This window comes from Polyodon spathula, chromosome 9 (genome assembly GCF_017654505.1).
Source record: "Polyodon spathula isolate WHYD16114869_AA chromosome 9, ASM1765450v1, whole genome shotgun sequence".
Taxonomy (NCBI): domain Eukaryota; kingdom Metazoa; phylum Chordata; class Actinopteri; order Acipenseriformes; family Polyodontidae; genus Polyodon; species Polyodon spathula.
In genome coordinates this window covers 26,267,097-26,294,281 of record NC_054542.1, presented here as the reverse complement: position 1 = coordinate 26,294,281, position 27,185 = coordinate 26,267,097, and the positions used below count along the sequence as shown (strand labels likewise).

Sequence of the window (27,185 nt, the reverse complement as noted above, 5' to 3'; positions counted from 1 at the left end):
AATAGGTTTCTTCTTATAACAACATACCCCTTATTACAGTCTTACAATGCTTTACCCATGGTTACACTATGCGTGTACCATAGTGTTCCCTGGTTTCCCATGTTTATTCATATGCTTTACCACCGCTGGTTGTTCTTTACAATGCTTATCTATGCATTACCATGTTTTCACAATAGTTGCACTTACACTTTGCTATGCTTTTTCTAAAGTAAAGGTTTATAGCAGTGTATATGGGACAATGCTGATATATCATGATTAAATATTTGTAGAATAAATATGTATGCAGGGGAAAAAATAGCAAACCTGGTAAAATTGGTAAAAATGGTCATTTCATCAGGAGAGTGAAATTGGCTCTACCCTTTAACACCTTATTCCTCATTAACCAGCTGTTTCCCCACTATTGACTAACTTGCTTAGCAGCCATTAATATCCTTTCACCCTGAAGCTTATAGAATATCATTAACAGTTACATCACAGTTGATTTCAAACAGTAATCAAAGATAGGCACTTGGGTTTAACAGCTAAAAAATGTATGGATGTTTTTTGCCTTTGCCAACAATTTTGGCATCCTGTTGAACCATGCTTTTCTAAGTGATTGATGCATATGCCATATCAAAATACAGACTGCTTTCTCATTGAAGAATGGAAAATGTGTGTTCTGCGAAAATGTGCACTTTCCGTTTAACCCTTATCTAATAAGATAATGCTATGAAAGAGGTGATATTGGATGATATGGGACTGTTGTAATAGTGTTAGAGAATTGTCTCCTGATTAAAAATCAGCAGTTCCTTGCAGACACATGAAATGACTGAAGGGAAGTAACTGAGTTAATAGCGGGTAACCTAAAAGTTCAGTAGGTTACTGGTGAAAAAAAGAAAGTCTTTACTTTACAATACAGTAGTATGTTCAACCCAGCAAGAACTTTTATGTAAATGGCTATAAGACTGTCGACAGGGTGTGAGACCAAATGGTCAACTAGGATAACACTGGTTTGATGTGACATATTGTCAAACCGTTAAAATTGTTATGGAGGCATGTTGTAAGTAATCAGTGAAGTTTTGGATAAAACACCAGACTACCTAACGTTACTGTCAGCCCATCATGGCTGAAACTTAGAATACTTCCAAATAATTTCTATAGCAAATCAAACTGGGAAAATGCTGTACAAATAATTGCCAAATGAAACATTGTGGAGTTTTATCAAATCTTAACATTGGTTACTCTTTGCTTTGTGTGTGTGGTCAAAATTGCTTTTATTCCAGTTCCACCTCTTTTAAAGTTTAAGGACCAATTTTCTCTTAGCAGAAAATGTGTATAATGTCACAGCAGGCTGCTGTGCACATTACTTATCACAGTTTCCTTGGTGATGCCACCACCACTTAGTTACAAAGATGTTGGTTTCAAGGTCTCAACAATTATTGTGCCACTGCGTAACCAATTTTAACATAAAAGGCTTTGCATTTGAGCTTACACCTTCTAATGGAACTGCTGTTATCTGTGAAGAAACTGGAAGTATTATGTTTAAGCACATAGCAGTTCCAGGATCATTGTGCTTTGGGGTGGTTTTAAATGTAAACAAAAGATGTTATTGGTGCTGAAGTTAAAAAACTGCAACATTAAGTACATGTGTCTCTGGTGTATTTTACACAGCGAGATTGAAAATAAAGAAGTAAGAAGCAATATCTTTAATCGATTGCAAGTGACCAGCCGTTACTAGATGGATTTGGAAACCTTTTAATCACTGTATTCAGTGTTCGTCAAACCTGGTGTTAAAATCGTGTCTATTTAAAAAGACATTTGATGAAAATAATAGGAATGGCTTCTGTGGCTGTCTTAATTGAAAACCAAACAGATGCATCATAGCTCCTGTTACCCATTGTAGGACAATAATGTAAAAGTGTCAGTTCACTATTGTATCACCAAACTGACCCACCCCCGTCCTCCAATAAAAAGCAGAGGATAACACAGAAACACGTCTGACTGGCAATTTTCAATTTGGAAAAAAGCCCATAGTGAAAGCTGCTGGACGATCGGTGAGATGCCCACATTCTCTTTCACAAGGCATTGAATTGTAACAAGGGTAAAGATGAGCTTTTTTACAGCTTGATTCCAAGATAATAGCTCATCTGGTATAAGGACAGAGACAGAAAAATTGAACTCTCACTAGTCTTGTAAAGTGAATCACATCGATGGAGACGGGTTCGCTCCGCAGCCGGTATAGCAAGGCCATGATAGCTCAGTCGAACTGGCCAACTGTGCTGAGTCACTACCTGTGAGAAGTTGTTTTTGGCTATGACTGTGCATGAGTCAAGCAAAAACGGGCACCTCTGTGAACTAGACTGGGAAGGTAACCAACATGAGAAAAACACCTCTAGCTTTTATTTAATCAAATTTTTAAATGTTATATATTATATGACCAGTAAAACAGTCCTTTTGTAAATGAATTAATACATGTAAAAAAAAAAAAAGTAAAAGATATGCTCTCTGGAGTGAATAACATTAGCTGCAGGTGGAGGTGAGAAGGTGGGGAGTTGTGAACCAAGCTTGCTGAAAGATTTATTAAAACTTTCTGAAAAGCACTAATTACAGTAGAAGGCGGCAGGGGCCAAACAGATTTAATTGCTTGGAATTAATAGCTGGATATAAGGAACCAAAATTATATGATTCCTTAGTATCAATTAACAAATTTGTGAATTTTAACACCATCCCTGGAAAATCCTACACCTAATTATTTACATGCAGGAGCCTCAGCCCTGCCACATATTTACATGCAGAGGCCTGGGATCTGACACAGGTGGATTTCATAATTTCTTCATAATTTCTTCATTTCTTCATCATTTCTAAACTGGAAGGAAAATCCATTAATTGAGATATTTCAAATTATATAGGGTGACTAAAACAATATTTCTTCTTTAAGCAATTAGTAACATTGACCAAATTTCTCTTTACGTAAGGAACACTTTAGTAATACCATTTCCCATTTTTCTATGTTGTCAATTCATCTTGTACATTTTTTATTATTATTATTATTATTATTATTATTATTATTATTATTATTATTATATTATTATTATTATTATTATTATTATTTCTATGTAGCCAAACTCTAGATTTGTTTAGAGTAAATCTGTCAACCTAGAGCAGTATCTTTCTAAAGGAAAGGGTGCAATCACTATATCACAGACAGTTTATTATTATATTTAGCCAGGCTATCTGTCTTTTCTCAAGTGTGTTACAGCCCTCTAAAGCTTTCTTCAACCAGATTAGAGATCGGCTCAAACAGTTCTATTACATTTCCATGGTGACAGACATTACAGGGTTTGATAAGGCTTATCGACCCTTTCAAATTCATACCATGCTTCTTTCTGTAGCTCTCTCTTTGGTTTCTGTGTTGATAGAATACCCCTGAAACAAAGGCTATTACGAGATTTGAGGGCCATTTAAATCATAATTGTGTTTTGTCTTAAAAAACTAAAAAAAAGATATGTATTAGTGATATCAAATGATCTAAAACAGTGAGAGGTTTTGATGACTTAAACGTAAGTAAACTAGCTTACACATGGTTTTTAGGAAGCAACATGAAAAATGACGGAAGAAGAAGTGTGACTGGGTAGCATTGGGAATGAAGCGTTGACCAGAATGAAGCGTTGATCAGAATGAAGTGTTGACCAGAATGAAGCATTGATCAGAATGAAGCACTGACCAGAATGCTGCAGTTTAAGCGCTCATGCGCATTTATTTGCAAAAACAACAAACAAACAAAAGCAGCACCGCACTGTACCTTCACCATCATAATTGGAAACTAACACCTGTGATCACCCTTTATGCACCTGTATTCCCACATGTTTTTACAGGGAGGAATTAAACTCCCTCCCTGCCGCCCAATATTCCCCACACACCTGTGCACCGGCAGAGCTTTCACCCTGCCACCCAGCCACATTCCTCAACTCGTGCGCACCACACATGGCTGCCATCGGCCACCTAAAACACCAACCCCCTCCCCTCATGTCCATCTTTCCCTACATGGATTCTTGTTGGCGTGTTGGTGATTGGGGCTGTCTTGGAGGTGGTCACCTCACCTCCTCCTTCTGCCGGGGTGTCCCCAATGCTGTCAGTGGTGCGAGGCATTCTAGCAGCGGCAATGCTGACAATGGCAGCGGAAATGCTTCTAGTGGCAATGTTGGCAGTGGCATGGGACACTCTGGGAACGGTACTACTGGCAGTGGAAATGCAAATAAACCTGCAGTTTAGCATTGGCAATGAGACTTAGAGACCAGAATACTGCAGTTTAAACACTCAAACTCATTTATTTACATTTACAAAAACAACAAACAAACAAAACCAGCCTCTCACCGTCCCTTCCCAATCACAATTCTAAACACCCGTGATCACCGTTTTTATATACCCACATGTTTTTGCATGGAGGAAATTTAAAACTTTTCCCTGCCACCCAATATTCCCCGCACACCTATGCACTGGAGAGTGCTTTCACCCTGGCACACTGGCACAAGAAGTTATCGTCTCTCAGTTAAGATAGAACTAAATGAATCCCTGCCCTTTATGTTATTGATCCATGAACTTGAGTCCTGCATCGGGTCGGGTGCAGCACCTGCGGATGCCTGCGGGTGACCCGCAAAGCGGGTCAGGTTCAGACCAGAATGTGAACTTTTTTGCGGTTTGCAGTTCGGGTGCGGGTCAGAAAATATCATTTTCGGGTCAGGCTTGGGTCTGAGTTTGAATCACCAAAAGCATTTTCTGGCCTTTCAGCGTACTCATCTGTAACCCTTTCCCAAATAATGTGTTAGAAGGTAAATGTATTTCCTGCACCAAAGCAGGAGGTGATTAGGGAGAAGTCAGCTGACTAAGCAGTATTCTCTGTTTGTTTTGCCGCTTGTTTGATACGTTGCAAGATCCTTTTATCACGTCTGCTTGGTGATGTTTAAAATGTCTGTGAATGCAAAATTTATATCATGTAGTGGATAATAGTTTGTGAGATAAGTCAGCAGTGTGGAATTCTTTTGGAATCATAGCGAATGAAAATAATGAACATGTGATTGGATTTGTTGCTTGTAAGACTTGTCATCATGTTTTTGTGTACGACAGCCACAAAACTAGTACATCATTTCAGCAAAAGCACAGGTGTAGCTCCCTTTCAACTGGTGGCATGAAAGGAATAGACAGGTATTTTATAGTAAAGTGAGTAGAGATATTTAATGTCTTATTATGTTACAAGATATGCAGACCAAGAGGGAACCACGTTGTATAGCCTATTTTATAAACTCAATCCGTGGGGAATGGTAGAGATTTCTCTGTGTGAATGTGACAGCGTGGGAGTCAGTCTACGCAGGCAGTAGGTAAAGGACAAGTCAGGTTGCAGGTCTTATTAAAGCGGGTCGGGTGAAGTTGAGTCGCAGGTTGTGGGTTTGGGTCGGGTCCTGGTTGGAAATCGGACCAGCGCAGGACTCTGCCATGAACTGAAGTAACTGTTCACTTTTTTCATATCTTTGTTTGGTGGAACGTTGCTCACTTTCTCCCTAACACAGTGTTACTGCGTAATCAATAATCACTAGCCTGACAAGTATGAGTCTGTGGGTAATTTATCATGGCCTGACAAGTGCCAGAATTCATCCCCACGTCTGTATCACGGAAGCAGACAAATAGCTAAATTATGAAATATTTATGTCTCTGGGTTTGGAAGGGTAGTAATATGTTAATATGGCCTACAGGGTGACAAGAGAATTGTTTGTATCACAGTCTCAATAAAATAACAACTAATTTCTGCCTCTGTCAGAAAACCCAGGAGTATGTTTCTACATCTATCATAAACAGAGAAGGTAATTGTATTTAAACATGCCATTTACTACAATGGTGTTTGGATGAAAAAAGGAATAGCAATACATTGGGGAGTGTTATAAGTGCTAAAGCAGAGGCACATTTTCTAAAGAATAACATTTTGTGGCATGTAAGAGCAGTTCAATTATTGTTAGTAGTTCCTTGCTGGTTTGCTAGTCTTGCAGTTGTTTTAATTATCTCTGTCCATTCTCAGCGTTGAGTCAGTGGGTATGCATTTCAGCTGCCGGTAGCACTAGAGGATGCATCTTAGAACAAACCCTGAGCAGGAACAGTAGCCATGCTGGCTTGGGGTAAATTCATCAGAAAAAGCTATTTAGCACTGGTTTAGCGTTGGAGGTCTATAATTACAAAAATACAATTTGAGCGAAAACACAATCATTCAATGGCTGTTAGCCTGTTAGTAAATGTTAAAAAAATAACATCTTACGTAATTGCTGTAAAATTAACAAACATAATTTCTATATGTTCTTTATTTACATCAGTGTAGTTGTGTATGTGTTACCTCTGTAGTAACGTACAGTACATTAATAATTTAAGTAACCCTGAAATGAAGTGATTTAGATTATTAACCCACTATACAGTTAACTGTCTTGTGTGTCTGTTCAATATGCTGACGTTTAGAAATAACCAAAAAGGCCCTATATGAAGGCAATGTTTTTATTGTTTTGATTTGAGGGTGTAAAACAGACATGCACAAAGGACATTGCAGTACTTAAAAACAATATATGGCAATATTTTAACAGTGTGTTGACAGAGTGGTCATGAAACAAAAGTTAAATAAATCAGCTCAGATTGAAAGGCAAAAACTGTTTATACATGTGACTAAAGCACACAGCAGTGGCACAGCAGCACAATGTGCACTATCTCTGAGATAACAGTGGTAACCTTAGTGGGATTCACCCACTTTAGCTGTTTTATGAAAGGTTCCAAGCATTTGGAATTGACAGCATTGAAAAGCAAAAGCCCACTGTTTATCCATGTCCTGCTTTATCTGTTTGTCTCAGCCTTGGTCTTTATTGCAGCTTGAAGGTAGTTGGGTCTCCATGTGCGAACAGCAAAGGCATTCTTTTCAAAAACTGCCAATTGCTTGATTAGCTTGGTGATTATGACAGTCTACTGAGACAAGACAGACATGTAGAATCTAATTCAGGTTTTTAGAGGGGGAAGACCCTTTGATTAGAGCAGTGCTCATACGAACAAGAAAATGAACTATTTATGTTGCATTGACATATGGTATGCTGTAACATACAGCACATGGTCTGCAATTGTTGAAGAAGGAAATACTCGTTCCATCAGAAGGGATACAACAGATGTGCATTGTAACCCACATAATGGTAATCACTCCACTGGCAAGCTAAAGTGCCATTGCTCTGTGAGGGAGAAGTATTCCATTTTAGTTCCTGCTCTAGAATGAAATGCCACTTGTTCATTTTTTTCATGTTTTCTGATTGCTTTTGAAGCCTATTTATATTGGCTTTCAGCTTCTAAATTGCAGAATACCATCTGCTGTACGAACAACTTGACTAAGCAACCATAACTACAGTATAAAACACTTTACAATTGCAAAATACGTAGACATAACAAAATAAACTATTAAAACGCTTTGACAAATGTGTTGACTTGAGATATTTCTAGATTCTACTATATTGTTTTTTATTCGAGTGATCACCAGCACAAACTGTAAGAAACTCAAGTCAAAATTCCAAATGGATTCCTCTCACAGATGGCTGGGTAGGTGACTTCACCAGACCGGAAATTCCCAGGCTCAGTCCTGCGGAGGTGAAACGCAAATGTGCTCTTTCAAATATTGTGCTGGTCTAAATCCAGCACCAGTAGCAGTTGTTGTAAGTTCCTTCTTCTCTGCACTCTCTCATTCTTTCTCCTCTTTTTCCTACCACCCGCGGAGCTCAGCTGCTTCTCTTTTTATGCCTGTGGCCATCCTCAAATTGGCTAACAGTTAACCAATTTAAAGACTGCCACATTCTGCACATGTTATTTTTTGCAGGGAAGGTAATTGTCTGCTTCCCTGCCAACCCAAAACCACATTAATAATAATAATACAAATTAATTTGATTATTATTAATACTAATAATAATAATAATAATAATAATAATAATAATAATAATAATAATATATTTTATTATTATTATTATTATTATTATTATTATTATTATTATTAATAATAAACATAGGGACTGGCATACCCTGTCACAATTCCAAAAAGATTGATTTGACATTCAGAATTCATGCCAGTGAGAGACATATGAACATTAGCTTGAATTAAACCTTTCAGACTGTATTGAGAAGAAAACAATCAGTAGAGGCAGAGATGCTCTAATGTATACCGTTTTATCTTACAAGATTGACAGTGTATAGCATCCATGCCATGTGTTAAATATTTTGCTTAATGAGATGCTGTAGCAATCTGTTCATTTCACAAATGGGGCAATTCAGATTGTGCAAGCTTTTAGCATGTTTATCATTATGAATTTTCATAGTTTCTGATGTACTGACGTGGAAGAACATTTCTGCCACAATTCAAGGCAGTACTGGACACGGTTTTAAAAGGATTTGGAGAATTGCTAGCTCCTGCTAGCTGTCCTTTCAAAAGGAGATGAATATACTTGTCTTTCATTTTCACCCACTGAAGAGGTCTGAAATCAAGCTATTGGTGCTATATTGGCTTAGAATGAAAATTAAAAGATGTTATATAGCAAAAACTAAATAAACATTACTGTTTTTAAATATTTTTCCCTGTACTGTGAGAATTACATTGCGTAGTAAGCAGTAAACAGGATTGATCCTCCAATATACAACATGTCTTCATTTTCAGCAAGTCCTGTGCCCGTTTATGAGATTGTGGAAGTTTAGTTATTTAATAAAATGTGGATTTTTTTTACTTGTATTGGAAGTTAACCAGGATACTGGAGTACAGCTGTCACAGCTGTTCTTCAGAAGACTGACATAGGGTCTTTAATGTCCACAGAGTAGACTAGGCTTTGGTTTTCTGAATGCTTCCAACATCATAGTGCCCATTACCACTGTTCTAGGAATTAGTGAAAGGTTTTCACTTCTATACAAGGTTTTACCTCTTACCTTTTCTTAGCACTGGTAGTATTATCACTAAACTTATTTTGGTTCTTGCTTTTACAGTATTTTATCCTTTAGTTTGGAATATGCAGCTATTCCAAAGACAACACTAAAAATGAAAAGCTGCTGCTGCTTCTTGGTAACTCATCACTCCATGGGGTCCATTCAATTGATCTAACACAGTGATGCATATTTAAAAAAAAAAAACATATTGATCCAACACTGTTTTAGATCAATTGAACCCTGTGTGTTGCAGTTTAAACTGACTTCAGTGGTCTAGGTGCAATCAGTCTGACCATGTGACCTATTTAACAAAGTTACTAGGATGCAGCAGTTTGCCTCTCGTGTTGTATTTGAAATATTTGCATATCCTGAAAACAAGGGGAAAATATCACCAACAATCACAATAAAAAGAGCATCAGTGATAATGTTAATAAAGCTAATGAGTAAAAAATTGAGTTTAAAGCATTGAGTAGCAAGTACTATTTCATATTGAATAGGGCCCCCATTTGAGCTACTGTACCAGCATGTGGCAAAGTGGCTGCTGATTGTGAACAGGTGCAGAGGTGATGCAGTGCAGGAATAATCACAGACAGACAATCGTAATCAGGGTTGGAAAAGGTACATTATATTTTTGTAATCCCAGTCTGGCGAAAACAATAGGCTCTGGCTATGCACATCAATGTATAAAGCATGGAGAACAAAAGACAGGGATTGCAGCACAAATAATAAACACATGTTATCCGTCCCACAATAATGCTGGACATGGTCGCCAGTCCGTGTGCAATGCAGTAGTGCTTGTGGTGGGTGATAAGAATTATTTAGTGACTGTGGCGGAGTGTTCTTCCGTCTTTGTGCTGGCCCAAGGCGACAGCTCCGGATACGTTAGCCGTCTGGTGATTCGCAAACAAAGACAATTACTGACAGCGACAAACAAACAAAACACTCACAAATATATATTTTCAGCTTTCACTTGCTCTCTCATGGTCCTTCCAGTTCTCTATACAAAAACCAAGCGAAGGAGTATATTGCGATTCTCCGGCCCCTTTTATGCCGTCACGCATGACCCCTTGGTAAACGAGTATAGCTGTCTCTACAGTCTGCAGCTGCTACGTAATTTCCCTTCCGGGTCAACACGTTCTTGGAATGGAGTCTCACCTTCTTCCAGACTGACGACTTCCTGACCCTGGGAAAGAACTGTCAGGCTTAGCGCCCTCAAAGGTTGGGAGGGAGATTTGCAACCCAGATTCATTATATTTCTGTCACACAGCACCATTCCTGAAATATCTTTGCAGTTTCATTTGGATGTTTCCCATCCAACCACTGACCAGGCCCATTTGAGCTTTGTTCCTGTAGGCTTGTGAATTATTAAAGCCAGAATTTGGTGCCAAATGATTCTAAAGTGATTGTTTGGTCATGTTCATGCACATCTTTCATTTTCTAGTAGAATACGAGGAGGCAAACAGGAGGGCAAATAACATAACATAGAATAAACTCCTATAGTGTGTTGTTTGTGTACTGGCTTACCGATTTTCACATACCCAGACAACAGTTAATCACGAATAATCAGTCACACAGACTCAGGTATTCAAAGATGAACTAATCAGATTATATATTTACTCAGTTTTAATAACGCTTAAATGGATTGAGCGATCACAAATATACTTTAAATCCTATCTTATAGACAGTCCAGGCAGTCTGGTGTCTTTGCAAACTAACAGCATTAATAATATATAAAGCAATATGGTTAAAACACGTACCTACAAGCAATCTAAGGTACCCATGTACAGTAATTGCATACAGTCTCTAAAGCAAATAATAATCCTATCCTATAGCATCATGCTTCAATATAGGTGAGATATAAATTCAAGATTATGCTTACCCTCCTGCAGAGAAGTATACTGTAAAATATTAAACAGAACAAAGAAAGGACAGTCGTCCAAACTCAAGGCTGAGTGCAACACCAGCAGTCATCTTCACATAGATTTTTTCAAAAGATGGACCAGTAAGTCTGTGTTACCAAACTCAACTGATACCTAATTTTAATTTTGCTCCCATATTTATAGGACTTTTTTTTTAATTTCCTTTGTGCGTCAGAAAGCTTAATTAAACCTAAAACATCTGGTTTGTTAGACAGCCTTTATCTCTAAAATTAATAATATACTTTCTGGTGCCAGGCTACTTCCAGTTTGTTTTTTTTAAGATAAATATATCTTCTCTTATGTCTTCTCTAAAGCTATTACTATATATTCTTGTACCTTGGATTTACATTCACTTGTTAAAATAAAGATTATAAAACATGTTATGTCAGTGTGTTCTGCCTTGGTTGTTAGAATATATTTTTCTGGTACCATAAGAATCCTGGTACTCCCACAAAAAAAGAGTAAAAAGTGAGAAGCTCTCCTGAGGCCTATCACAAAGACTGCTGCAGTGGTTGACGGCAGACCAGAAACAGGAACCAGGAAATAAACAACAGAGTGGTGGATTTCGGTGAAGCTGAGCGATTGGTTTCGCTCAGCATTTAATAATGAAACAGACAGAAAATAAAAGGTTGTAAAGAGAAAACACACAGGACACGGCACTTTTGCCAAAATAAAGAGAGAAACAAAACGGATTACACAGACAAAAATGGTGAGCTGATATTTAAGTATTATTATTATTATTATAACCTCCGTCTACAATCCCGTTCTCCACTCATTGAACACACAACCCAGAGTAAGTGAAAACATGCAGCTTTTATCCTGCTGTACCGAGACTCGATTGCTAATCAGTCATTCAGTTGGAGTCGCGGTAAAACTGCACGTGAATTAATAAAGTGCAATTCCCTGTGCTCACCTCCCCCCTTAAAATCCCCAAAGTCTTACTCAAAGTCCGTGGCCAAGAACGGGGACTTTAAGGGGTTCATGGGTGGTGATGTTGCCAGTAGCCAGGATGCTACTGGCCATGCTGTCTGCGATGTGCTGACAGTGGGGTGAGTCTCTCCTCCCGCTGTACTACAGGCAGCGGAAATACTGCCAATAAAGGACTTACAGCGAGGCTGTCAGCAGGCGTGGAGGTGATCCTGGCGGTGGAGGTGGTGGAGGCAGAGGCAACTCCTGCTGCTCTGCTCCTGGCGGTGGAAGTGGTGGAGGTGGGAGCAGTGTGTAGCCTCCTGGCGACGGAGGAGGGAGCAGCGTGTAATCTCCTGGCGACGGAGGTGGGAGCGGCGTGTAGTCTCCTGGCGACGGAGATGGGAGCAGCATGTAGTCTCCTGATGACAGAGGTGGGAGCGGCGTGTAGTCTACCCTTGTTTCAGGGGACTGGTGCAGCTCTCTCTCACTTGCAGGGGACTGGTGCGGCTCTCCCTCTCGAGGCGAAACCAGCAGGTATTCTTCTAATGGTGTTGGTGGAGATGGAAACAGCAGGCATTCTCCCTCTGCTGGTGGAGACGTGGGCTGTGGATGCTCTGCCTTCCCCTTTGTGGGCTGTAGACGCCTGTGCTCCCACTTCCTGGCCGCTGGGTGCTCAGGCTCCTCCCACTCAGGCGTAGGACTTTCTATTATTACATTTTACCTGCACGTGAAGTGCTGTGCAATCCTCGTGCCTAAATACAAATAAACATTTGAAACAACTTGTGTTCCACAGACCCATTTATATCCCGTGTACCAATGACTATACACCAACATTAACACGCAACATATAACACTGAAATACACACAGAGGCGGGCAATATTGCCACAGGTCCCATCAAGGTTATTAAATCAGGTGAATGTTTTATAATTTCACTGAGTCTCTCATTTAGGTTATTACAAATTTCTGAAATAATATTTCTGCTTATAGCTCTCTCAGCATTCTTGCCCTTAATAACTTGCTTTTCTTCCAATGGCCTTTTGAACACAGTATCCAGTTTGCATTCAGGATATCAGAGTGCTTCCAGCAGGATTAGAAATCTTCATCTAGCTCTACTCTCAATTCCTTGAAAGCCACCCAGCGCTGAGTATCACAAGTGTGTTTTACTAAATCAGTTACCTGGTATCTACAGGATATTGGAACCCTTATGAAAAGTTTCCCATCTTTGCATTCTAGCTGTCTGTCTATCCCCCTATTTAGTTCATACATTTCAATTTGATCACAAAGGACTATTTTGTTATGTATTCCTTCCATCCAAAATATCTGAGTTGGCTATAATTCACTATATTTCATATCAGAGAGTTCCAAAGCATTCCCAGACATTGTTTCCATCATCAGTGGGTAACCCCTGGAGAAATTAAGTTGGTTCGATTGAAGGACCAGTTACTTTGGCTGCATGAGCCTTCTATTCAAAAGGAACCAGTATCTTATACAAGAGAGAAGGGGTTTGAGGGTCACGTGACAGTTTCTTCAAAAGGGAAAGCAGTGCCTTCAGAGCATAAGTGAAATTAATACACATTTACGCTAATTTTTCATTTGTACTCCTAAAAGCAATAGTTCTTTCTTGAATAATGTGTTGTACCATAACACTGACATGTAAATGACAAACATACTTTCCATATATTGGTATTATCAACATCTTCTTATGTACAGAGCCTAGCATTGTGCTTAGCTTTGTTGAAACATAATGACTCATCATATGTAAATATTATAGTGTTGTATTTGTTTTTGCTTAAGAACTCTCCACTGAAATATGCTTAAAGGATTAGCTAATGTCCAGGCTGAGGCTGACACCAATTATGATGGAACATAGAGCTAATTTATTAACTGTATGTAAAGTTCGCCTTGGATAAGTTGCAGGTTTTTATTATTTGCTATTATTATTATTTCATTATTTAGCAGACACCTTTATCCAAAGTGACTTACAGAAAATTTAACGTAATATAAAGTATGTAAATTACAGAAAATAAAAAAGCAAACACATGTATAGAATATACACAAAACAAATATAAATAAAGGAAATAATACAAAAAGAAATTGAAATAGAAATTTACAAATAAAGATTGACTAAGTGAGTTTTGAGAAGACAGCGGTAAGCAATAAAAGACTGAACTGTCCTGAGGATGACTGGTAGCTGGTTCCACTACAGAGGGACGGGAAGAGAAGGATTGAGCGCAGGAGAAAGGAGATTGAAGAGAAAGCATAACAAGTGGCCAGTAGAAGATGAGTGGGGAGGGTGAGAGGGAATATTAGGAGACATGAGGGACTGGAGATAGGAAGGGGCGGTGTGATGAACAGATCAATAGGCAAAGCAGGGGTCAAATTGGATGCGAGCAGAGATAGGTAGCCTGTGGAGAGAGCGAAGGAGAGGGGTAACGTAACAGTAGCGGGGTTGGGAGAATACCAGATGAGCAGCTGGATTTTGAACAAGTTGAACAGGGCAAATAGCTGAAGCAGGGGGACCAGCTAGGAGAAAGTTACAAAAATCCAATCTAGAAAGAACAAAAGCTTGGACTAGGAGTTGAGTGGAATAAGTAGATAGAAAAAAGCAGATTCTATACACATTGTTAAGAAAGAAACAACAAATATGTGTTAATGAAGAGATGTTTTGAGTGTAGGAGAGGTGGTCCTCTTCCCGCACCAGGAACACCAGGGGAAGAGGCTGGCCGGGTCCTCCAGCGGTGGCTGCAGCAGCTTGCATTTCTTCAGCTGCTGCCTCTCCTGCCTTTGCCGCTGTCTGCTCTTGTCCCAAAAAAAAAAAAAATCCTGCAGTACTGCTCTGAGCCCCCTGGAGGCGCTATATCCCACTCCTAACACCAAATGTGACAGGCTGGCGAGTGGATAGAGGCCCTCCTGTTATGTCAGGTGGCTGGGCGTTGATTGATTATTAATTAAGCTAATCAACTAATCAACCCCAGCCACCTGAACACAATGAACCCACTCAGGTAGGGGAATTTAACCCCATCCCTGCCAATTTCTAAAGGGCAGAGCTGTGCTCTGCCACAGTTAGGCTTTTAATACAACTAGGCGATTCATACAGTTGTGCAAATTGATGTTAATAGTTATTTAATTTTTAGTTGGTCTAAAAAACTTAATTTGAAAAGATAAAAAAAAAAATGTAATCTGTAGTATGTTTTGTGATCGGTATGATGTCTGCATGTATCTATTTTAGAATAATACACTTGTTCCCTGTCTAACTAAATGTACATGGCCAATGTTCACAATGATAAAACCTGAACTTGCAATACTTCATTGGAAAGTCACTTCAGGTTTTACTTCTCATTGCTAATGTGTAGGGGGTAGAGAGTGCAATAATAAATAATGCAGCCTCCGCTTAAATTCCGTACATAAGTACAAGCATACAGTACATACTATACATACATACATACATACATACATTGTATACATAGATATATACATATACTGTATATGTACATATAACAAATATATTGGTATTGTTGCTTCACAGTTGAGGTGAATAGTCATCTGTAGTGTATTTGAGAAGTTGTTTCAAATTTAGGTTTTCAGCATGCACAACACAATATAAATTGTGTTTAATATCATTTATCTTTTTCTTTTGCATAAAAAAATCCATAGTGCTCCAAAAATATATTGTTGATAAATGTCATGAAATTAGGTTATTTGACCTTTGTGAATAGCAGCCAGTGGATAAACATGACCGTTTTATGATCTTAATAAATGTGTACAGGTAGTTTTCGACTTTAAAAAGCAAGTTGCCTCCGCAGGCAATATTAAGAGGTGGTCTTGCTCTCCTGTCTCTGAACAGTTTTCCTGTAGTGAGGGGTCAAAATTGGACAGCAGCATTCACTTTATTTTTTTTAACCCTTTAATCTCCAACCTGGTTTGGACTTGAATGCAAATCCACAAGCCAGTAATAGCAACAGCAACAAAATATTATCAATCAGCAGTCCTGTATCTACTTCACACCAGGTTTAGTGCAGATTAATGCACAGTGGCTTTTTTAAATGTCTCCGTTTGCACTGGATGATGGCAACAGTATTCAAACTTCATGTAAACAGTCAAAGAGCAATTCAGGAAGAAGCCCAAGGTATAGTAATTTATGACATAGTTATTCATTTTTATAAGCTAAGATTTTTTGCACATAAGTTGCCAAGGAACATTATTGGATGCTTCTTCCTTGTGAGTGCTATAGTACACAGAAACTATAGTTTATTCACTCCGGAACCAATACTGTTCCATTTTACTGTCTCCTTTACCTTTTAGTCTGTTCGATCAGCACTGCTGTTTTGTACTTTGTAGAGATACAGCTCTTATCCTAAATGTTAACAATGCAAACATGGTTTGTAGAGCTTTAAGAAAGAGTTATTTAAATAAACAAATTCTTTCTCATAAATTTATTTTTTTAATACTATACATAACAAATTTTGATATTGTTGAAATCTTGAAAACTGTTATTAAAAAAGCAGAAGCATCTTTATATATATATATATATATATATAATATATATAATATATATATATATATATATATATATATATATGCGCTACACATTGCAGTTACCATGTAAGAGCAGGAATCGTTGGTAGTGACCCAGCCATTACCATGTTATTACATGATTATGTATGCTCCATAATCTGAAGTGCTTCTAAATTAATATATGTGTTCATGTATGTAATACATATTTATTGAGCTACCTGTTTATTCATTCATTTAATCAGTTGTCATATGGGAAGGTCATTTGATGGACCAGATTAATTTTTTGCACAAATTGATGGCATTATGAATACATGCTATGACAAAAGGGTGCTCTTAAAAGCCAACCGTGTAATAAAATAATAAACTATGACAATCTCTTCACTTATGAAAGCATGAACACACCAATCGAGTTCTTGGAAGTACAGTAGCTTATATGACAAAAGTCTTAATGAGATGAATTTGCTTGAGAGTGTAATCTGATGTAAGTCCATGACATGATCACTATACTGAGATAGCCACTAGGTCCCCAATATATCTACTATTTGTATTTTAAGACCTTTCTTGGGAACATAGAAGGATATACTTTTATATACCTATCACTAAATTGGATGGCTATGGCAAACAAATACTCCCTTCCCATAAAATAGTTATTAGATATCTTGGTTTGCTTGAATGGGGTAATAAGTACCATTTTCAAATTAGTTTCTATCTCATCGGAATACAAAGAAGCAGCTGGGGCAATTTGGAGCTGCATACACCTACCCAAAAGGTAGGTGTATGGAGGAATCTCCTGGCACCTTGCTTAATAAGCATGTCTTCTGCCTCAGTCTGACTGGCTTATATAGGTTAAATGCTGCCTTCACTCAGAATTAGGATCAATTTACCAAACATTGCTTTTCTATTGACAGACATTGCAACCACACACCCAGACAAAAAGTCCATCATTATGTACGTTACATCGCTCTTTCAAGTCCTGCCCCAGCAAGTAAGCATTGAAGCCATCCGAGAAGTGGAGACTCTACCCCGGAACATGAAGATCACTCAGGAGGAACATTTTCAGATCCAGCATCAGCAACGATATTCCCAGCAGGTGAGAGCAGTAACCGAACAGTAACATCAAATGGCTATAAAATAAAGGTTTGTTGCTGCTTGTGCAAAAATATTGTTTTGGGGCTGGCTGTCTTTGCAAAATGAAAAAGACATTAGATTTACTGTCCCTGTTATTTCTGAAAAGGTCTACTCCACTACATTAGTGCATTTTATTCTCATAAATATGTACTGTATATACTAAAAATAAAGGGATCAATATTAAGGTATTGACTCAAGCAGTGATTGTGCCCATAGCTATTACTGGGTTGAGTGTGAGCAGATAAACCAACTTCATTATAGTCAATGATAATTCAAAAGCAATATCTCCCAGTTCTCACAACAAGGTTATGCTACTTCTACCTACAATAATACCAGTTTACTTTTGGAATCACCAATTATTTTCACTTCAGAGCTACAGTGTTGGCGGACCATGCAGCTTGGGGCAACTTACAGGCAGGCCTGCAGATGCCTGGCCAGTCTACAGGGGTCACTGGTGCATGGTGAGCTGAGGAAATCCTGGTTGACCTAGGTCCCTCCCCCCCAGTGGCACGCGGTCAATTGTGCACTGCCTCCTAGGAACTCACAACCACGGTTGGCAGTGGAATATCGTGGACTCGAGCCGGTGACCTCCAGGCTATAGAGAGTGCCTTTACCGGATGCGCCACTTGGGAGCCCCTTAAGTTGTTTTTAATGAGAAAATAAAAAGAAAGTATAGGACTCTAAGGTGTAGCCTTCAAGGTGGTTGCAAATTCACTTACCTCCAGGCAATAATTTTCTTGTTGTTTTTGTTGCAAGCTGTGTGTGTGTGTGTATGTGTGTGGCATTCCTTCATTTTCTACTTTTATTATCACCTCCCTGTTCTTCTTGCCAGCTGTATCAATGTTTTGTCTGCTTTTTTCTTCTTCTCATCTCTCCTTCTTAGATCACAGTCAGTGTTGCACAGGGCCGTGTGCGCACCCCCTCTCCTTCTCTTAAACCACGCTACAAAAGCTATGCCTACACACAAGCTGCTTATGTCATGTCATCTGACCAAAAGAGGAGGCACTTTTCTCCCCAGGTCTGTCTCTACTATTGCTATAATATATTTTATTTATTTTTGTTTACGATTTCTGTGTGTGTACATGTCTGCTTCAACTAATTAGTAAAAGCCGCATTGTGTGCAGGGTGAGTCATATAGCGCAGGTTCACATCCTGGCTGTACAAAGTATAAAACTACTAAGAAACTACACAGGACAACAATTCCTTCCTGCCACTAACAGAAGGGTTGCATTTGAATTATGGCAGTGCTATCCTTATAGCAGCTTTTAAAAAGCAGACAATTAAAAAAATAATACTTTGATAACAGTGTGATTATTTAATGATTACAGTTTTTGTTTGTTTTATTTTATATATATATATACAGTGCCTTGCAAAAGTATTCAGACCCCTGACCAATTCTCTCATATTACTGAATTACAAATGGTACATTGAAATTTCGTTATGTTCAATATTTTATTTTTAAACACTTAAACTCAAAATCACTTATTGTAAGGTGACATTGGTTTTATGTTGGGAAATATTTTTAAGAAAAATAATTTTTTAAGTTTGCATAAGTATTCAAACCCCACACATTAATATTTGGTAGAGCCACCTTTTGCTGCAATAACAGCTTTAAGTTTTTTGGGGAAAGTATGTACCAGCTTCTCTTGCAGTATTTTCCTGTATTTTGCTCCATCCATTCTTCATTCAATTGTAACAAGATGCCCAGTCCCTGATCATGAGAAGCATCCCCACAGCATGATGCTGCCACCACCATACTTCACTGTAGGGATGGTGTGTCTTGAGGCATGGGCAGGGTTAGGTTTGCGCCACACATAGCGCTTTGAGTTTTGGCCAAAAGCTCTATCTTGGTCTCATCTGACCACAAAACATTTTCCCACATCGCAGCTGGGTCACTCTCATGCTTTCTGGCAAACTCCAGATGTACTTTCAGATGGTACTTTTTGAGTAACGGCTTCTTTCTTGCCACCCTCCCATACAGGCCAGTGTTATGCAAAGCTCTTGATATGGTTCACTCATGCACCATTACACCACCCCCAGCCACTGAACTCTGTAGCTCCTTCAAAGTGATTGTTGGCCTCTCTGTGGCTTCTCTCACAAGTCTCCTTCTTGTTTGAGCACTGAGTTTTGAGGGATGGCCTTTTCTTGGCAGTGCCTGGGCGGTGTGATGCACCTTCCACTTCCTGATTATTGATCCAACTGTGCTCACTGGGATATCCAAACACTTGGATATTATTTTGTACCCTTTCCCTAATCTATGCATTTGTATTACTTTATCTCTAACTTCTGCAGAATGCTCTTTGGTCTTCATTTTCCTTCAAATTCACAGCCTTACCAATGATCCTTCAACAGTGGGGTTTTTATCCAGAAAATGTGACAGCAACTTTAATGGTTCACAGGTGGAGGCCAGTGGTAAGGTAATTGTGTCCTCGTTTGGGCAACTTCTTTCATCGGTGCAAACTGGGAGCTTCCACAGCACAGGGGTTGAATACTTATGCAAGCAAGATATTTCCGTTTTTTATTTTTCTTAAAAATATTTCCCAACATAAAACCAATGTCACCTTACAATAATTGATTTTGAGTTTCAGTGTTTAAAAATAAAAAATCAAACAGAACAAAATTTCAATGTACCATTTGTAATTCGGTAATATAAGAGAATTGGTCAGGGGTCTGAATACTTTTGAAGGCACTGTATATATATATAATTTATAAAAGCTGCTTTAATGATAACAGTGCTATAATTAAAATTGAATCCTTGGGTAAGTTTGGGCAATTTTATACTGTTTCAGTTGTTTTATTCCTCTCTGAATAATTGTCTTTGCCTTTGCAATAATTAGGTACTACATGGATGTAGGGTTTATAAATAAAAAATGTAGGCATCTTTATTAAATGTGATACTGGATTCTCAAAGCTTTTTAAATTATTCTCTTTTTGCATAAAGGAAAAATGAATCCAGTAAAGTTTCCAAATAAATAAACATATCGCTTCATCAGTGTGAAGTTGTTTCTAGCTAGTTTTATGGCTGGTTTCACAGACCCTGATTAGCACTATTCTTGGACTTAAATATAAATTCGATAGTCCAATATTATTCCTACTCAGGGTCTAGAGTTTTGTTATGTATTTATATTTACTGATAATGGTTCACTGTAAAAAAAAAAAAAAAAAAAAAAAAAGGATCGAATCTAGCCCAGAATGTTCAAATGACAGCCATACACATACAGTGGTTTGCAGAAGTATTCACCCCCCTGCAAAGTTTTCATATTTTGTTGGCACTTGAGCGTACTCCACGATGCTTTCAAATTAGACTTTACATGTAGAATCTACATAAACTACTCCACATTGATAAAGTAAAAAAATGCATATAGAATATAAATGAATAAGATTTACAGAGAAAAATATTCATCTCAGTTGCATAAGTGTTCAACCCCTTTGCTACTGCAGTCCTAAATCAGCTCAGGTGCACATTATTTGTTTGAAAGGTTACAAAATTAGTGAAATGGTTTCAGCCTGTTTGTACTCAAAGTGGTTTAACTTGTAGATAATTTCCCTCAGGTATATAAAGACTTTCAAGCTGCAACTCACATAGTGATCCAACAATGCAATCATGAAGACCAAGGAGCTTTCAAAACAAGTCAGGGATAAAGTGGTAGCAAGGCACAGAGCAGGAGAAGGGTACAAGAAAATTTCAAAGGCGCTGACTATCCCTCTCAGCACAGTGAAGTCCATCATTAAGAAGTGGAAGATGCATCATACTACCCAGACACTACCCAGATCAGGGTGCCCTCCCAAACTGAGCAGCTGGGCAAGCAGGAAACTGATTTGGGATGTCAGTCTGAAGGCAACAATGACCTTAAGAGATCTGCAAAGTTCTGTGTCTGAGATAGGAGTCGGTGTTCACACATCAACAATAAGCCGGTCCCTACAATAAGCTGGCCTGTATGGACGATTGGCAAGAAAGAAGCCATTACTCAAAAAGCCTCATCTTAAAGCACGTATGGAGTTTGTAAAAAAAGCATGTAGATGATACTGCAGACATGTGGAAAAAGGTTTTGTGGTCAGACGAGACAAAAATTGAACCTTTTGGTCTAAATTCCAAGCATTATGTTTGGAGCAAGCCAGCACTGCACATCACCCAGTCAACACCGTCCCAATTGTCAAGCATGGTGGTGGCAGCATCATGTTATGGGGATAATTCTCTTCAGCAGGGAATGGGAAGCTTGTCGGGATAGAGGGGAGAACTGATGCTGCAAAGTAAAGTCAAATCCGTGAGGAAAACCGATTTGAGTCAGCCAAGACTGAAACTGGGGAGGAAATTCACATTTCAGCTGGACAATGACCCGAAGCACAAAGCCAAAGCCACACTGAAGTGGTTGCACAAGAAGAGAATTGATGTTCTTGAGTGGCCAAGTGAAAGTCCTGACTTGAATTAAATTGAAACAAACAAACTTATCAGAACTGGAGCAATTTTCCCATGAAGTATGGGCAAAAGTTTCACCATCCTATTGTGCAAAGCTAGTGGAGACCTATCCAAAAAGACTCATAGCAGTAATTGCTGCAAAAGGTGCATCTACCAAGTACTGACTTAAGGGGCTGAATGCTTATGCAACCAGTAAATTTCATTGTGTACATTTTCTTTACAAGTTTTGCTGCCATTTAACCTCTTCCTCATATAACAGTGTTCAGTTTAACCACTACAGCTTTGAACAAAAAATAAATAAATAAAAAGTTACTTTAAATAACTGTGCATTATTTGTAATTCAACAAAATGTGACATAATTGGTAGGGGTGAATACTTCTGCAAACCACTGTATATCACAAACTGCACATCCAATAAAGTGATCAAATTACTTTTTTTGCTTGTGTCTGCCCAGGGTGACTTACTGACAGTCAATTAGTAGCTGAGTCTACAATTAATCTACAATTATCTACAATTAAGTAGTGCAGATAAAAACAATGAAGCTCCTCTGCCTCACCACTAACCCATGATCCAATCAGTATACATCACCAAGTCGTGATTTATTTTTTACTTTACAGTGCCAAGATTAAATACGTGGCCGCCTTTTTTGGAACTTTCTCTGAAGAAGCTAATTTGTACTCTGTGTGAATGTGTGTGTGTTTTTTTATTTTTTTTATTTTTTATCTACCTTAGGGTACTGTTCAAACTCCATGCACCTATTGCCTGCAGAATGTTTCTTTTTACTGTATAACTTGATCTTTCTACAAAACTGAAAAAAAAAACTATCTATAGTTAGGGTCACACCAGACATTTTGTCTCTAAACAGTCCTTATAAGTTATTAGTCATAAAATCCAGATGTATTACTGTATCTTAAAAAAAAATGTAACAAAATAGTCAACCTTTACTATGGTTTAATATAATTTGACCAGGTGTCATTGAACAAAGACATACATGTTGACATGCATGCTCTTTTAAATTTCTTGTAAAACAGTTTCAGGTTGAGACATACAATACTATCTGTTAATGTAACTCATTTAAATGTGCGGCTTGTCTTTCCCTGAATGTTGGTCACTGCTGTTCTTTATATTTGTTTTCAGACAAAAAACACAAGTCTGAGATTATTTTCTGCCATTTTTTTTTTACATTATTTTATGCTGCTGTGCTACATAAGACTAGTCTGATCAAATTCTGGAATAATTACATCAGTTGCAAGTGCCATGAAGCTCACACGTATCTGAGCGTTAAGCTGTCGTAGTTCAAAATTCCTGTTGCTTTAAATGTAAGTGAGCCAAATGAGAGCTTATGGAGTACAAATGAGAGCTTAATGTAAAAGTAATAGCTTAGGTAGCAAATTATATTCAGCTAATTGGGCTGCAATAATGGTAAGTACAATCATTAGCTGCTCTGCCAAAAAGAACTAGAACCCAGAATACCTTTACTGAGTTAAGTTTTGATTTATTTATTTATTTATTTATGATTTTCTGGTGGTATTAATATTACTACCTCGATCTGTCTGCCTGCTATGAGACTTATTAGATGACTTATCCACAACAATAAATGTATCCGTGATGGTACTGATTAGTTAATCTCGTGAAAGACTGAGCATCCTCTAATTGTTGATCGCCCACTTGATTTCCTGTTCGGCTGCAGCCTCAAGCCCAGGAAGGCAAGGTTGTTGGCAGCCCGCTGATGGAAGCTGAAGTTCACCTGGACAGCTACCAGAGTGCATTAGAAGAGGTGCTAACATGGCTTCTGTCGGCTGAGGATGCTTTGCACACACATGGAGATGTCTCCAGCGACGTGGAAGTGGTCAAGGAGCAGTTTCACACCCATGAGGTAGGCTCGGATTCAGTCCAGAGGTAATGACCGATACTGTACTTAGCTGGTATGGCTGACAATGATTAGTTTTATTATTTGTTTTATTTTTCAATGAATAAAATACGTCAACCATATACGGGTCTAAAAGCAGCATGGCCGAGTGCCGCCCGTGGTGGGGAGGGAGTGCTAGGTCGGCCAGGGTGTCCTCGGCTCACCACCCACCAACAACCCCTGTGGTCTGGCCGGGAGCCTGTGGGCTTGCCTATAAGCTGCCCAGGGCTGTGTTGTCCTCTGATGCTGTAGCTCTGGGTGGCTGCATGGTGAATCTGCTGTGTGTGTAAAGAAGCTGGCGGCTGCTGGCACACGCTTTGGAGGATAGCATGTATTCATCTTCGCCGCTCCTGAGTCAGCGTGGGGGTGGTAGCAGTGAGCTGAGCCTAAATGCAATTGAATGTCATCCCCTGGGAGCTCCCGTCCTTGGTCAGCAAAGGAATAGCCTGGGCTCGAACCGGCGATGTCCAGACTATAGGCCTGCACTCCACGCAGAGCGCCTTTACCAGATGCGCCACTCGGGAGCCCATAACTTAGCACTTTTAACCTCTTCCAAACAGGTCTTTATTATTAAATTGAAACTAGGTGATTTTTAAGTAAGTAAGGACCTGGTTGGAACAAGGTCCTGAATTGAAATAAACTGAAAGAGCCAAGTGAGTACCTCCAAAGAGTTCCAGTCTGTATGGTGTGATCTGCAAGCAGGTCTGTGATCATGAAGATGATTTTATGAGAATCATTTCGGGTTTGAGCACCATTCACCATCATCATAATCGGTAACATTTATGTCTATGGTAACACAAAACATGTCTTAAATGACGGAGTTTATCAATTTGTATAGGAATTTTCAGCAAGTTTAACAAAGTAACTTTCACATCACTGTCCAGAAAAACAAACCCTTCCTTTAGCATGAATTTTAACAGTTAGGAGACTTCTGTTGTGTTATCTCTTCCTTGGAACTACTTTTGATCTCAGAAAAGCAACCCAGAACCAAAGTAGGAGGAGCCTCAAAACAAGATGGATTGAGTGCTAAGGCATCACAGTTATACAATCAAAGTTTACATCTATTTTTTTTTTTTTAGTGTCAATCGAAAATAAATGAAGTTAAAACAACTCTCATAGTTAGTCAGTGACATGGCTCATGTTCTCTTTTTTTAGACACAAATTGTAGGTAAAAAGTTAAAAAGCACATTGGCATTCAGCGTTTTTTTTTTTTTTTTTTTGTTTGTTTGTTTTTTTTTTACAGTTTCTTGTAGCCATATTTTTCTAAATTGGCAACATCTGCTACTCATTGGTCTGTTACTGCCTCATTAGATGTTATTTCCTCCCAAGTATTTGGAGGTTGGAAAAAAAAAAAAAAAACACGGTTTTTAATTGTTAAATGCCAGTGGAGTACAACCTTAACTCTTGTGGAGGCCTTAACATCGTAAGCAGCCTCAAAGGGGCTGAATGATAATTTACATGGAATAGGGATGGCTGTGTGAAGCTACAGTGTTTTGGTAGATTTCAGATACCACAGTACAAGCAGCTCAGAGGTGAAAGAGGAGAAATAATAGTTTGGCAGTAGTAGTACACGTTGTGGCCTTTTCTTCATTAAGGCCAAGGGCTTCTGTCAAAACCAATGAGGATTCCATTTGGTTCGTAGCCTACTGAATGGACAGCCTTACCTAAAACAATACTTTACATGGCAGACATTACATTGCTGGGGTGTCTATGATGTTTAACCTTAGAATGTGGCATTTTCCTCTTGTGCTTTAAACTACCGCTTCTAATCTTTACCATCTTGATATGCCATTGGTCCGTCTCATTGCCTGTACATTTCTAAAGTGCATGTTTTTGATACCTTTGAACAAGTCGATGTTAACAGCGCTTTTGCCATGCAGCACGTCTACAGTGATTTACACCCTAAAGCAGGGCAGGTCCAGGTCACATATGTGAACTTTAAACTTCGTATTCTGTTTGGAGAAAAAGTGCATTTCACATAAACAACATGTATTATAGGGAGCACTTTACCTTGTTTTTTATTTTTTATTTTATGTTTATTTGTTGTCCGAATAATTTCCCTTTAAGTACTGCAATTAACTTTTTAAAGTATGTTTGAGGTTTTGTGCTGTCATAAGTAGAAATATCCAATACATAATACACAATAAACAACATGGCTAGGTGTTTCATCTTCACCCAATATAACGTCTACTACGATGGTTGAATCCTTCCATGTTACTCCAGGGTGATGATTGTAATTGAAAGCTGCTATTGTTGTGTTCCCAAACTGAAAAACATGCATTTTAGTATAATTATATTTTACTCTATTTTACTATTTTACATTGAATATAAAAATACAAATTTTAGAAATGTAAAAAAAAAAAAAGAAAAATACCAATACATATTAGGGCTGTTAGTTATTCGCAGTTAATGTTTGTATTTATTATTTCTTGATGTTTACTTTTTTAAAAGGTATTTTGTATTAATACATCAGGCTTTTGTCAGCATCTAGTTTGTTTGTGCTTTGTGCTGATTGCTTCCTGACTTCCCCTGGTAACAGAGAGGCTGGGAAGTGTGTGCAGAAAAAGAAAAAAATAACCTCCCACTTTGCAATAAGTGTCTCTTTCTGTCACAGCTGATGTGAGGCAGTGATATGCGTTGTAACAAAAGAGTCATACCTACGTAGCATCGCTTGTTTTACACAGAATATTCTTCTCATCAGTGAATAACGTTTTTGGTATATTAATGCTGACAGTCTACCGGGAGAAATACTGTGTCGCCAAAATAAATAATATAGTCATGTATAATAATTTACACGTGTGTGTGTGTGTATATATATATATATATATATATATATATATATATATATATATATATATATATATATATATATATATATATACACACACACACACACACACACACATATATACAGTTTTCAGCATCATTTAAATTACATTAAAACACTGAGGCCCAAATTTATGAAGGGAAAAAAACGACCCCAAAAAGCCACGTAATGTTCAGTACGGCCGCACTTGTTAATGGAACATTTATGTTTAACTACAAATAAAATAAATAAATGTTTGTTCAACTTGATCTCCCTCTGATTTATTTTGTAATATTAATCAAAATTCAGCAAATCACTCACTTAGTCAATTAAAAGTTCACTAGTTACAATTCAAAAGGTGTTTGGCAAAACGTCATTGTTTGACATTAGATGCCGTTTGATTGCTTGTATTTTTGACTGCACCTCAATTCACACTCTGTGCTCATTCATTTATTGGACATTTCCAGTATCTTTTGTATATTTTAGAGCTATTTTAAGCATAGCCTACTTAAATATCACAAGTACACGGTGACTATATACATATATTAACTTAGCCTTGCATATACACCTGCCTTGTAATCTTCACTGTCTGAGGATTTACAAGTACGTTGTAACATTGGAATATTGGAACACTA

General features: G+C 38.2%; 1 protein-coding gene across 10 annotated transcripts in view; it reads left to right on the top strand.

Annotated features, from left to right (window-relative positions):
- Positions 1-27,185, top strand: part of dmd (dystrophin) — a 728,160-nt gene that overhangs the window by 223,972 nt on the left and 477,003 nt on the right. For 9 of the 10 annotated variants that reach the window (XM_041259003.1, XM_041259005.1, XM_041259011.1 and 6 more), the window contains exons 8-10: positions 17,199-17,380; positions 18,302-18,436; positions 23,526-23,711. In XM_041259003.1, the coding sequence (XP_041114937.1) occupies positions 17,199-17,380; positions 18,302-18,436; positions 23,526-23,711 (503 nt within the window). The remainder of the gene's footprint in view (positions 1-17,198; positions 17,381-18,301; positions 18,437-23,525; positions 23,712-27,185) is intronic. The other variant, XM_041259010.1, reaches the window with a different exon arrangement.